Consider the following 12671-nt stretch of genomic DNA (forward strand, 5'->3'; position numbering starts at 1 on the left):
TGAGAGGTCAGCACTCGTGATGGACCAAACAGTATCGACCACTCTCTGCAACTTCCCTCTTTGCTGGGTGTTCGAGTTGCCGAACCAGGCTATTACGCAACCAGTCAGGGTATGCTCTCGACCCTTCAGTTGTTGAGGTTTTGGGCTTTTTGCAGTAGTACTGGTGCAAGGAATGTTAAAGGTCATTTGCCTCAATCTAATGACTTCTTATCTTTTTAAAATTCCTTTGGAAGAATGTTCCTTAAAGGGTGAGCAATATGGGTGTGGTAGTAGAGCATTTACATAAAACCAGTAGTCAAATATTGGGCTATTTTAGGAAAAAGCGACGCCCATGTCGGGGCGGCCCGGTCCGCGGGAGGTTCGGCGCCATGTCGGGGCGGCCCAGCCCGAGGCTGAAGACGGTGGAGTACTCACGTGAGGGTGGGTGGGACGGTGTTCTGGTGGTGGTGGCCTGAGTCCGGGGTTCGGCCGCGGGCCAGCGGCTGCGTCTGCAGGACTGGTGGGCGGCAGCTTTGACCACCCCGGGCGTTTGAGCCGCGGGACTGATTTATAACATCGCCCGGGGGGTATCGCCCCAGCGCAGAGGGAGAAGAGGAGGGAAGAGACTGCAGACCTAAGACTTTTGCCTCCATCACAGTGAGGAGATGCTGGGTGGACTCACTGTGGTGGATGTTAATATGTGTTTATTGTTGTTTTTATTGTATTATATGTATGACTGCTGCAATTTTGTTCAGACTTCGGTCTGAATGACAATAAAGGCTATCTATCTACTATCCAGAGCCATACTTTTAAGAAGTTAAATCAATCTGGTATAACAGTATAAAAGTTTGGGGATGGCACAGTGGTGCAGTGGTCGAGTTGCTGCCTTACAGCGCCAGAGACCCGAATTTGATCCTGACTACAGGTGCTGTCTATATGGCGTCTGTACGCTCTCTCCGTGAGCACTTGGGTTTTCCCCGGGTTCTCCGGTTTCTTCCCACACTCCAAAGTCATACAGGTTTTTTTAAGTTAATTGCCTTCAGTAAAAATTGTAAACTATCTTGAATGTGTAGAATAGTGTTCATGTGCAGAGTGGTCACTGGTCAGTGCGGACTCGGTGGGCCGAAGGTCCATTTTTCCGAGCGGTGTCTTTAAACTAAACTGAAATAACCATCACACTACTGGATTGTGTCTATTGACCTATCTGATTCATTAATTTTAATCAAGGAAGGAAATTGGATGCTTTCCCCATTTTAGGTTGTATGTGACAGCAGAGACATAATAGTCAGGTTGACTAAAAACTGTCCTTTGAAATGACTGAAGTCACTCACTTCAAGGATATTTTGGGTTGGGTTGTAACTAATCTCCTTATTAGCAGCGTCTGCATCCTGTGAATCAATCGAGGTTCACAGAGCAAGAGGCAGGGTGGGAGGAGGTGCCGTTTTTACTTCAGGTAGCGCTGGAGAAGATAATATCAGAATTAATGTTTCACGCTTGTTGACCGTTCATTAGAACGGAGAGAAGGTGGAGACAAAACGTGTTTTAAATTGTTATGACTTCTTGGTACATATTTGTCACATGTACCGTGGGGGGGGGGGGGGGGATACAGTGAGATTGTTTTTTTGTACACAGTCAGTACAAGTCTCACTATACATAAGCACTTAGATACATCTTGGATAAGCATCTCAGATACAGTACAAGTATATGGCAGTCGGACACTGAGACAGTGAAAAGAGTCGCCTGTTTTTGGCGCCATTTTCAAGTCCCTGTTCGCAAGTGCAGGGTTCTTGTCCTGACCATGAAGGCCCGTTGTCCTGGCGAAGTTGCAGAGAATTGGGGAAGAAAGGGGGATCATAAAAGCTTTGATGATGGGGCGGAGGGTTGGAGTAAGAGGACTGACACAGAAGTGGTGGTGCTGCCTGAAAGAGGGCCTCAGAGGCGACTCTAATTGTTTTTGAAGTAAAGAGGCTGAACGTCAGGTTTGGGTTGCTATTCCTTTACCTTTTGGATGTCACAAGGAACAGCAGATGCTGGGATTTTGAGCAAAACACAAAGTGCTGGAGTATGATGACACTGACCAGCTAACACATGTCCACTAGCTCTATCCCACATGCTAGGGGCAATGCACAGAAGCCGACTAACCTGCAAACCTGCATGTTTTGCATTGTGGGTGGAAACCGGAGCACCCGGGGAAAACTCACACAGTCACAGGGATAAGGTACAAACTCCCTACAGACAGCACTCGTAGTCAGGATCGAACCTGGGTCTCTGGTGCTGTAACTCTATTGCTGAGCCACCGTGCCACTCCCTTGCATTAATCTGTTGGTTTGTAACAGTAATTTTGAGATTGCCTTGTGATAATAATTCTTGAGCTGTTCTACACTTCGGCTGATCCGCACAGTGTTGATGCTTCATGCTTTCTTCAGCTGTCTAACTTTGAATATTTTGCAGGTTATCATTTTATTCTGGGCACTCGTCATTTGGAATGTACTGCATGGTGTTTCTTTCGGTGAGTACCAGTGACATCCACAGTGACTATGTGATCTGTAGTTTGCTTTCTGCTATGAATGGGGAGTGATGGTGTATTTAGTTAAAAACACATTCTGTATTTTGTTGAAATATTTGTGTGAGAATATTTTGGGCACCATATCTGAGGAAGGATGTGCTGGCTCTGGAGAGGGTCCAGAGGGGGATTACAGGAATGATCCCAGGAATGAGTGCGTTAACCTAGGATGAGCGTTTGTCAACACGGGGCCTGGAATCACTGGAGTTTAGAAGAATGAGGGGGGGGACACTTAATTGAAACAGAAAATAATAGTGAAAGGCTTGGATGTGGAGAGGATGTTTCCACTAGTGGGAGTGTCCAGGACTAGAGGTCATAGGCTCAGATGTTCTTTTAGGAAGAAGACGAGGAGGCATTTCTTTAGTCAGGGGGTGGTGAATCTGTGGAATATTTTGCCACAGAAGGATGTGGAGGCCAAGTCAGTGAATATTTTTAAGGCAGAGATGGATAGATTCTTGATTAGTACAGGTGTCAGAGGTTATGTAGAGAAGGCAGTAGAATGGGGTAAGGAGGGAGAGATTGATCAACCATGATTGAATGGCGAGTAGACATGATGGGCCGAATGGCCTAATTCTACTCCTATCACCTATGACCTTATGACATAATATGCGGATTTAAGGACAAATATTCGACCTCCTTATTTGGAGTACAGTCCACCACTGATTTTACGGTAACTGGTAGTGCAGGACCTCCTTTAATCCGGACAAAATTAAGAGAGCACATTTGAAATCCCCCCCACCGGAAGTTACCCCGAAAATGTGGCGCCCAGGCCACGCAAGGCGGCCGATCCCGAACTCATCGGGACTCCCACGGGCGATCGGCGGGTCGAATTTGCCCCTGCGGCCAGGGCTCCATTTTCTCAAGCAATTAGAGGGGGGAGGGGGGGGGGCAACAAATGCTGGCCTTGCAGCAACGTTCACATCTTGAAAATTGAATGAGAGTAAACTCTACTTCCACAAAGTACATTGGGTGAGGACGGGGTGAGGGAGAGATGGGTGAGGAGAGGAAATATTCCTCTTGAGCTGCTTGGACTGAATGTGCAGTGCAATAACATGCTTCTGAAAATCTGATTAGCTTGAATGCAGCTGAATTTCTGTAGTAGTGTGTCAGGGGGGAGTTCAAAGTTTCGCTTTGTGGCCTTGATCAGCACAGCGGCTCCAGGGGGAGGAAATATGATCTTGTGTTTTGAAGTTTGAATATCGCAGGAATAAAGTATTCAACAAGCCATGTCCTGTGGGCGGATTAGTTTTATGAGAACTCCCTCTAGTGACGGCTCGATAAATAAGCAACTTTAAAGTTCTTGACATATAGAGTTACGGAGAGATATGGCACAAAACAGGCTGTTCAGCCCACTGTGTCCATGCCAACCATCAATTGACTATCTATATTAATGCCTGACGATTTCTGTGCCTTGATGAATTGGGAACTACCAGATACTTAAATGTTTCATGTAGCATCGAACAGTACAGCATAGGAACAGGCTCTTCAGCCCATAGTTTGCCAAACATGATGCCCAGACCATCTCTTGACCTGCACATATTAGACATTCCTCCATTCCCTGCATATCCATATTAGATATCCCTCCATTCCCTGCCAGTCCAAAAGCCTCTTAAATGCCACTATCGTATGCGTCTGAACTGCCATCCTTGACAGTGCATTACAGGCATCTACAACTCCCAGTGTGTAAAATAAAAGTTGCCCCGCACATCCCCTTTAAACTTTGCCCCTCTCACCTTCAAGCTATGCCCTCTAGTATTCGATTTTTCCATTCTGGGATAAAGGTTCTGGATGTCTACCCTATCTATGCCTCTCGTAATTTTATATACTTCTATCAGGTCTCCCCACAACCTTCAGCGTTCCAGAGAAAACAATCCAAGTCTGTCCAACCTTTCCCAGTAGCTAATACCTACTAATCCTGGCCTAATCCTGAACTTCTGGTAAAACATCTCTGCACCCTTTCCAAAGTCTCCACATCCTTCCTGTAATGGGGTGACCAGAACTGTACACAATATTCCAAATATGGTCTCAGCAAAGTCCTATAAATATTGTAAGAGTAGTTGGTTTCACCAGCCTCTCAGGCAGTGCACTCCAACTCCCAACTACACTCTGATCTCCGAGACCCCTTTACTCTGAACTCGTGCTCTATAGTTTTAGACATCTCTGGTCTGAGGAAAGGTTTTCTCTCATCTACACTATCTACACTCCTCACAATCTTTCACTACTCTGCACCTCTACCTACCTCTGCACCTCTTCCTAGTGTGTATAGGGTAGTAGTGCAAATCCCCTGATGTGTATAGGGTAGTGCTAGTGTACAGAATGATAGCTGGTCGGTGCAAACTTGGTGGGCTGAAGGGCCACGCTGCATCTCTGAAGTCCAAAGTAAAGTCTAGACTAGTAGTTGAAATCTTAATTTTCAGCATTTTGAAGAATGATACATTTGAAATATTGCTCACTGAGCATAAAACACGTTAGATTTGAGTGCAAATGATTTTTGTTGATAGCTTAAAATGTGTTGGAACACCACTGTGGAGGGTGGGAGGGAGAGTTTTATCCCACGTAGGTTTAAAACAGCAACCACCAATTTTACCCCACCACGTCTCACAATGGTTGGCTTCTGCTGAATAATATCCCTCTGTAAATTTGGTTCCATTAACATAGAGCTTTACTTTTTTTTTCTGTTGCGTTTAGCACAAATGCATAAATCACATCTACTGGCAATGTAAAACCCCTAGCTTTTCACAACACATTTTTACCCAAGGTAGGTGGAAAGCCAGCAAATCCAGAATACGTGTGGCCAACAACAGATTTCAGTGTAGTCAGAAGATTTTTTTTTCTTACTTTCGACTTTACTTCAGAGATACAGTGTGGAAACGGGCCCCTCAGCCCCACAGCCCATACTAGCTCTATCCTACACTCTAGCGGCAATATAAGATTAATCCAGGAAGATAGCGCTGAGGTAAAGGATCAGTGACATTATTGATTCAATGGGAAACTTTGGGCTCAATGCAGCTGCATGGGGATTGAGAACGAGGGTAGCAGGAGATATGCTGACTACGTTTGCGGGTGACTGTGACACAGTGGCGCAGCGAGTAGAGCTGCTGCCTCACCGCGCAGGAGACCCGGGTTTGATCCTGAGCTCCGGTGTTGTACGTGCGGAGTTTGCATGTGTCGTATGTGTGCTCTTCATAAGTGATAGGAGCAGAATCAGGCTATTCGGCCCATCAAGATGCACAGAGTCTCTTGCCCAGAGTCAGGGAATTGAGGAACAGAGGACATAGGTTATAGGTGAAGCGGAAAAGATATAATAGGAATCTGAGGTGGACAAAAAATGCTGGAGAAACTCAGCGGGTGAGGCAGCATCTATGGAGAAAAGGAGTAGGTGACGTTTTGGAGCGAGGACCTTCTTCTTTAGTCTGAAGAAGGGTCTCGACCTGAAACGTCACCTACTCCTTTCTCCATAGATGCTGCCTCACCCGCTGAGTTTCACCAGCATTTTTTGTCTACTTTTGATTTTTCCAGCATCTGCAGTTCCTTCTTAAACATAGGAATATGATGGGGTAACTTTTTCACACAAAGGGTGGTGGGTGTATGGAACAAGCTGCCAGAGGAGGTAGTTGAGGCTGGGACTATGCCAACGTTTAAGAAACAGTTAGACATGTACATGGATAGAACAAGTTTGGAGGGATATGGACGAAGCGCAGGCAGGTGGGACTCATGTAGCTGGGACATGTTGGCCGGTGTGGGCAAGTTTAGCTGAAGGGCTCAATTTCCACCCTGTTTCACTATGGCTCCATGACTCTAAGTCTACTCCACCATTCCATCATGGCTGATCAATCCTCCCCTCTCAGGCCCATTCTCCTGCCTTCTCCAATTTCATGGTAACATTTCTTGATCTCGGAACAGTCTCCGTCTTGTTGCGCCTTGGAAATGACTGGCTGGTATAGGTTGGTTGCTGCAATTAGCTTGCAGCTCTGTAGTCACTGTGCTGGATGATGAATTATAATGGGATGTGGTGAGAAAGCAGTGCTGGAGCAACTCGATGGATCAGGCGCATTTATGCAGGGAATAGACGGATGACGTTTCAGTCGGGTCCCTTCTTCAGGCTGATGGAGTGGTTGGAGGATGGGGGGAGGGGGTGGGGAAAGCAGGAAAAGAGAGGTGGGGATGAGGCAAAGCCTGGCAAGTGATAGATGGAAGAGCTGAGTAAGGGACAAATGCTCAAGATGAAAATGAGACAAACGGGTCTCAGAAAAGGAAAGACAAGGAGTGCTGTCTTTCCACAACATCTCAGAAGTTCCAAACACTTGGAAATGCAGATAATAAATAAATAAGAGTTTGCGGAGAATACTTGTCAAGTGAACCCCTCTTTTATAACAATTCCACATCGTTCCTGAACTTGGCTTCACAGTGCCCTCCATAATGTTAGGGACAAAGACCCATCATTTATTTATTTGCCTCTGTTCTCCACAATTTGAGATTTGTAATAGAAAAAATCACATGTGGTTAAAGTGCATATCGTCACATTTTAATAAAGGCCATTTTTATACATTTTTGCTTCACCATGTGAAAATTACAGCAGTGTTTATACCTAGTCCCCCCATTTCAGGGCACCATAATGTTTGGGACACAGCAATGTCATGTAAATGAAAGTAGTCATGTTTAGTATTTTGTTGCATATCCTTTGCATGCAATGACTGCTTGAAGTCTGCGATTCAGGGACAACACCAGTTTCCGGGTGTCTTCTCTAGTGATGCTCTGCCAGGCCTGTATTGCAACCATCTTTAGCTTATGCTTGTTTTGGGGGCTAGTACCCTTCAGTTTTCTCTTCAGCATATAAGAGGCATGCTCAATTGGGTTCAATTGGTGATTGACTTGGCCACTCAAGAATTGACCATTTTTTAGTTTTGAAAAACTCCTTTGTTGCTTTTGCAGTATGTTTGGGATCATTGTCTTGCTGAAGAATGAACCGCTGGCCAATGGGTTTTGAGGCATTTGTTTGAACTTGAGCAGATAGAATGTGTCTATACACTTCAGAATTCATTATGCTACTGCCATCAGCATTTATATCATCAATGATGATAAGTGAGCCAGTACCTTCAGCAGTCATACATACCCAGGCCATAACACCCCCACCACCGTGTTTCACAGATGAGATGGTATGTTTTGGATCTTGGGCAGTTCCATCTCTCCTTCATACTTTGCTCTTGCCATTACTCTGATAAGTTAATCTTCGTCTCATCTGTCCACAAGACCTTTTTCCAGAACTGTGGTTGCTCTTTTAAGTACTTCTTGGCAAATTGTAACCCGGCCATCCTATTTATGTGGCTAACCAGTGGTTTGCACCTTGCAGTGTAGCCTCTGTATTTCTGTTCCTGAAGTCTCCTGCAGAGAGTGGTCATTGACAAATCCACACATGACTCCTGAAGTGTGTTTCTGATCTGTCAGACAGGTGTTTGGGGTTCATAGACAATAGGTGCAGGAGTAGGCCATTCGGCCCTTCGAGCCAGCACCGTCATTCAATGTGATAATGGCTGACCATCCCCAATCAGTACCCCGTTCCTGCCTTCACCCCATATCCCCTGACTCTGCTATCTTTAAGCGCCCTATCTAGCTCTCCCTTGAAAGTATCTAGAGAACCGGCCTCCACCGCCCTCTGAGGAAGAAAATTCCACAGACTCACAACTCTCTGTGTGAAAAAGTGTCTCCTTATCTCCGTTCGAAATGGTTTACCCCTTATTCTTAAACTGTGGTACCTGGTTCTGGACTCTTTTTCTTTATTATAGAGAGAATTCTTCTGTTATCAGTTGTAGAGGTCTTCCTTGGCCTGCCAGACCCTTTGCGATTAGTAAGCTCACCAGTGCTCTCTTTCTTCTTAATGATGTTCCAAACAGTTGATTTTGGTAAGCCTAAGGTTTGGCTGATGAAACAGTTTTATTCTTGTTTCTCAGTCTCATAATGGCTTCTTTGACTTTCATTGGCACAACTTTGGTCCTCATGTTGATAAACAGCAATAAAAGGTTCCAAAGGTGATGAAAAGACTGGAGGAAAGACTAGGTGCTGAGAGCTCTCTTATATCTGCATTAAGGAGGCAATTAAACACACCTGAGCAATTACAAACGCCTGTGAAGCCATGTGTTCCAAACATTATGGTGTCCTGAAATGGGGGGACTATGTATAAACACAGCTGTAATTTCTACATGGCGAAACCAAAATGTATAAAAATGGCCTTTAAGAAAATCGGACAATGTGCACTTTAACCACATGTGATTTTATTTTTTACTACATATCTCAAATTGTGGGGTACAGAGGCAAATAAGTAAATGATGGGTCTTTGTCCCAAACATTAAGGAGGGCACTGGATGTGAAATGTATCTGTCAAAGTAAATTGCATTGGCCTACATTTTCTTTCTTCACATTTTCATGCTGAGTACACCTGAGGGAGGTTGGGTTTTTTTTTGAACAGTAGCTTTGAATAGAATATTGTATAGGGGCCAAGTTCAACATTTAGCCCTCATGTCAGTAATTTACAAATGTAGTCCACAGACTCGGGGAAACTTCATAAATTGGAAATGCTTAAATTGTGGAGCATGTCGGTAACCAATACTTGAGATGGGCACAAGAGTGCAGGAGTGCTTTCTCCAAGTATGTGGGCTTGTGAAGAGGTCTTGTAATGACTTGTTCCAAATTCTATGGCTGTTTACCATTGATTTCTTCCATGCTAGCCTGGCAGAGACCAACACTTCAACATGAGTGGTGCAGCTGGTAGAGCTGCTGCCTCGCCTCGCAATAGACCCGAGTTGACATATCCTCGGGTGCTGTCTGTGTGGAGTTCATTGGAGACTCTTGGATGGGACTATCTTTAATCAGACTTTACTGGACTTTATCTTGCACTATACGTTATTCCCTTTATCCTGCTTCTGTACACTGTGGACAGCTCGATTGTAATCATATATAGTCTTTCCGCTGACTGGATAGCATGCAACACAAAGCTTTTCACTGTACCTCAGTACACGTGGCGATAAACTAAACTAACCTAAATCTGAGTTTGCACATTCTCCCTGTTGGATTCCTCTGGGTGCTCCGGTTTCCTCCCACATCCCAAAGATATGCAGGTTTATAGATTAATTGGCCTCTGTGAAATTTCTCCCAGCGTGTAAGGAGTGATGAGAACGTGGGATAACATAGACCAATGGTCAGCGTAGACTTGATGGGCTGAAGGGCTTGTTTCCATGCTGTATCACTAAACTAAACATGACCAACAATAGAGTAGCTCTCTCAGTCTTTCAACCATCTTCAGTGAAACTGATCCTTGGCCTCATAACAACTCCCGATGTGTGAGATTGCTTATTAGAAGTCACTGCCAGTGAAGTATTAAATTATTCACTGTCTGGTTTCAGTGTAACTTGCTTATTGTCAATTTTGATTCTGCTCTTGACAATTCTGAGGTTAACTGTTGAGTGTGAATGAGTTTGCATATACTCCTGTGAGGATTAATAGGGATATTTAAACCTTCAATCCTGGTTCTATTATCTGTACTGAATGGAGTACAGTACTGGGAACTGCAGGTACTGGAATCTTGAGCAAAACACAAATCGCTGGAGGAACTTACTCAGCGGGTCAGGGAGCATCAGTGGAGGGAAATGGACAGACGGGTTCAAGGGTCCTAGCCTGAAATATTTTCAGTTTTGCTCAATTGCACTATTCTTTCTCCTGAATCAAAGGATAGTTAGCTTGTCTTGCTCCAGGATTTGAATACATTGTCGAGGGTAATATCAAGACGGTCACAGAATCTCACAAAATGTAGACAAGCCCTTCAGTCCACTTATCCATACCGTTCGAGATGCCCCATTTAAGCTGTCCCATAACTCACGTGGAAATAAGTCAAGATTTGCATTTTTCAGATCCCAATTAACTTACAGAAACATCTGCTACTCATAATGAAGTTAAAAAAGGGACACAAATGCCAGAGTAACTCAGCAGGTCAGGCAGCATTACTGGAGAACAAGGATAGGTGATGTTCCGGGTCGAGACCCTTCTTCAGATTCAGTAATGTGCTGAGTTACTCCAGCACTTTGTGCCCTTTCATTTATTAACCAGCATCTGCAGTTCTTTGTTCCAATAATTTTGTCCCAACTTCACACCATGTTCAATATCCCAACTAACACAACCTTGCTCTAACTGGTGTGACTAGGTTTTGCTTGTGTAATATCAGTGACTGTCCACAATATTTAGCTGCCTGTGCATTGCTTTTAATGTCAGTAATGTGATAGACACTACATCATTGGTCATTTATTTGACAATCTGTCATCTTGTTCATTGGGTTTAATTATATTCATGTGCATAAGCCATTTTGAAAAGCAAGAGTCAAGAGCCAAGAGTGTTTTATTGTCATGTGTCCCAGATAGAACAATGGAATTCTTACTTACTGCAACACAACAGAATATGTAAACACAGTGCACTGTAAACAATATGATAAACAAGAGAAAAAAAAGTTCAATGTGTATATATACACATGCTCACACACACACACACACACTCACACACACACTCATATATACAAGACAAGATTTTCTGGCACCTGGTGTTCCGACACCTACTTCAATCAGGACAAAATCACGAGTCACACTTGAGATCCCCTCCCCCCCGAGACATTTATTGTCACATGCACCAATTGGTACAGTGAAATTCGGGGTCACCATACAGCCATATGAATAAAAAAAGAATACAACACACGATAGACTTTAACATAAACATCTCCACACAGCGGAATCAGTTTCCCACTGTGAGGGAAGGCACCAAAGTTCAGTCATCCTCCTCTTAAAATGTGGTGCCTAGGCCGGGTGAGGCAGCCGAACTCAACCTGATCGGGATTTCCGCGCCGATTGGCGGGTTGAATTTGTCCTCTGCGGCCGGGGCTCTGGAACTCCGGCCCAGCTGGAGGCGGCAGATCCGTTCCCATTGCTGACTTGGGATTTTGCGAGCAGGTATCTCAAACCCTCGGTACCCTCCAGTACCGTTGGACTGCTGGAGCCCATGACCTCTGTCCGGCAAAACAGATAATAGAGAAAGGCTCTGGAAGCCGGAAAATCAGCGGTGGGCCTGAATTTAACTAATTTTTCTTGATTATTTCTGCAGAGAAGAAAATGAAGCTTTGATGACACCTTTTCTATTCTCTCTTCCTCACCCCCTCGCCTTCTCCAGCTGTACATGCAGGTGCGTTTGAAGGGAAAATGGGCCCGGCTTTTGCGGCCAACCATTCAGTTCTTTCTACTGGCCTTTGCTGTATACGTGGGCTACACACGAGTCTCTGATTACAGACACCACTGGAGCGATGTACTGGCCGGATTCCTCCAAGGAGCCATTGTGGCAATTTTAATTGTGAGTATTGAAGGCAGAATTAATCTGATGGTGTTATTGGTATTGATGTCTTGCATGGTCTGCCACACTGTGGAATTCTCTCCCACTGAAGGCCATGGAGGCCAATTCACTTGATGTATTCAAGAGAGAATCAGGTAAAGCTCTTGGGGCTAATGGAATCAAGGGATATGGGGGAAAAGCAGGAACAGGGTACTAATTCTGGATGATTAGCCAGCATCTTATTGAATGGCTCGAAGGGCTGAATGGCCTCCTCCTGCACCTACATTCTGTTTCTATGGCCCTTACACTCCCCGCACTTCAGCTAAACCAATGGAAAATGGTCAAGTCAAAACCAAGTCAATGGATATTTGTAAGGTGGAGATTGAAAGATTCTAGATTAGTATGGGTGTCAGGGGTTATGGGAAGAAGGCAGAAGAATGAGGATGCGAGGGAAAGGTAGACCAGCCACGATTTAATGGCAGAGTGCACTTGATGGGACGAATGGCCTGATTCTGCACCCACAACTTACAGTATGAATTTATGAACATATGAAAACACCAATTGCTGGCTGAAGTCAGCATCTGTGGAGGGAATGTTTCAGGTCGAGACCTTTCTTCAGACGGATGATCTATTCTCTATTTCCCTTCCAGTGAATTTTGTGTACCAGCATCTGCAGTTCCTTGTTTTTACATTGCATACATGGAGGTCTTTTCTATTTCCTTTTGAAACAAAATGGGAATTGACAAAGAAAGATCAGCCCAGTACAGCAATA

At 44.6% G+C, this 12671-nt stretch overlaps 1 protein-coding gene across 3 annotated transcripts in view; it reads left to right on the forward strand.

Annotated features, from left to right (window-relative positions):
* Nucleotides 1-12671, forward strand: part of plpp2a (phospholipid phosphatase 2a) — a 112234-nt gene that overhangs the window by 92081 nt on the left and 7482 nt on the right. For all 3 annotated transcript variants that reach the window (XM_055658918.1, XM_055658916.1, XM_055658917.1), the window contains exons 5-6: nt 2431-2488; nt 11744-11920. In XM_055658918.1, coding sequence (XP_055514893.1) covers nt 2431-2488; nt 11744-11920 — 235 coding nt within the window. The remainder of the gene's footprint in view (nt 1-2430; nt 2489-11743; nt 11921-12671) is intronic.

Source organism: Leucoraja erinacea, chromosome 29 (genome assembly GCF_028641065.1).
Source record: "Leucoraja erinacea ecotype New England chromosome 29, Leri_hhj_1, whole genome shotgun sequence".
Taxonomy (NCBI): Eukaryota; Metazoa; Chordata; class Chondrichthyes; order Rajiformes; family Rajidae; genus Leucoraja; species Leucoraja erinaceus.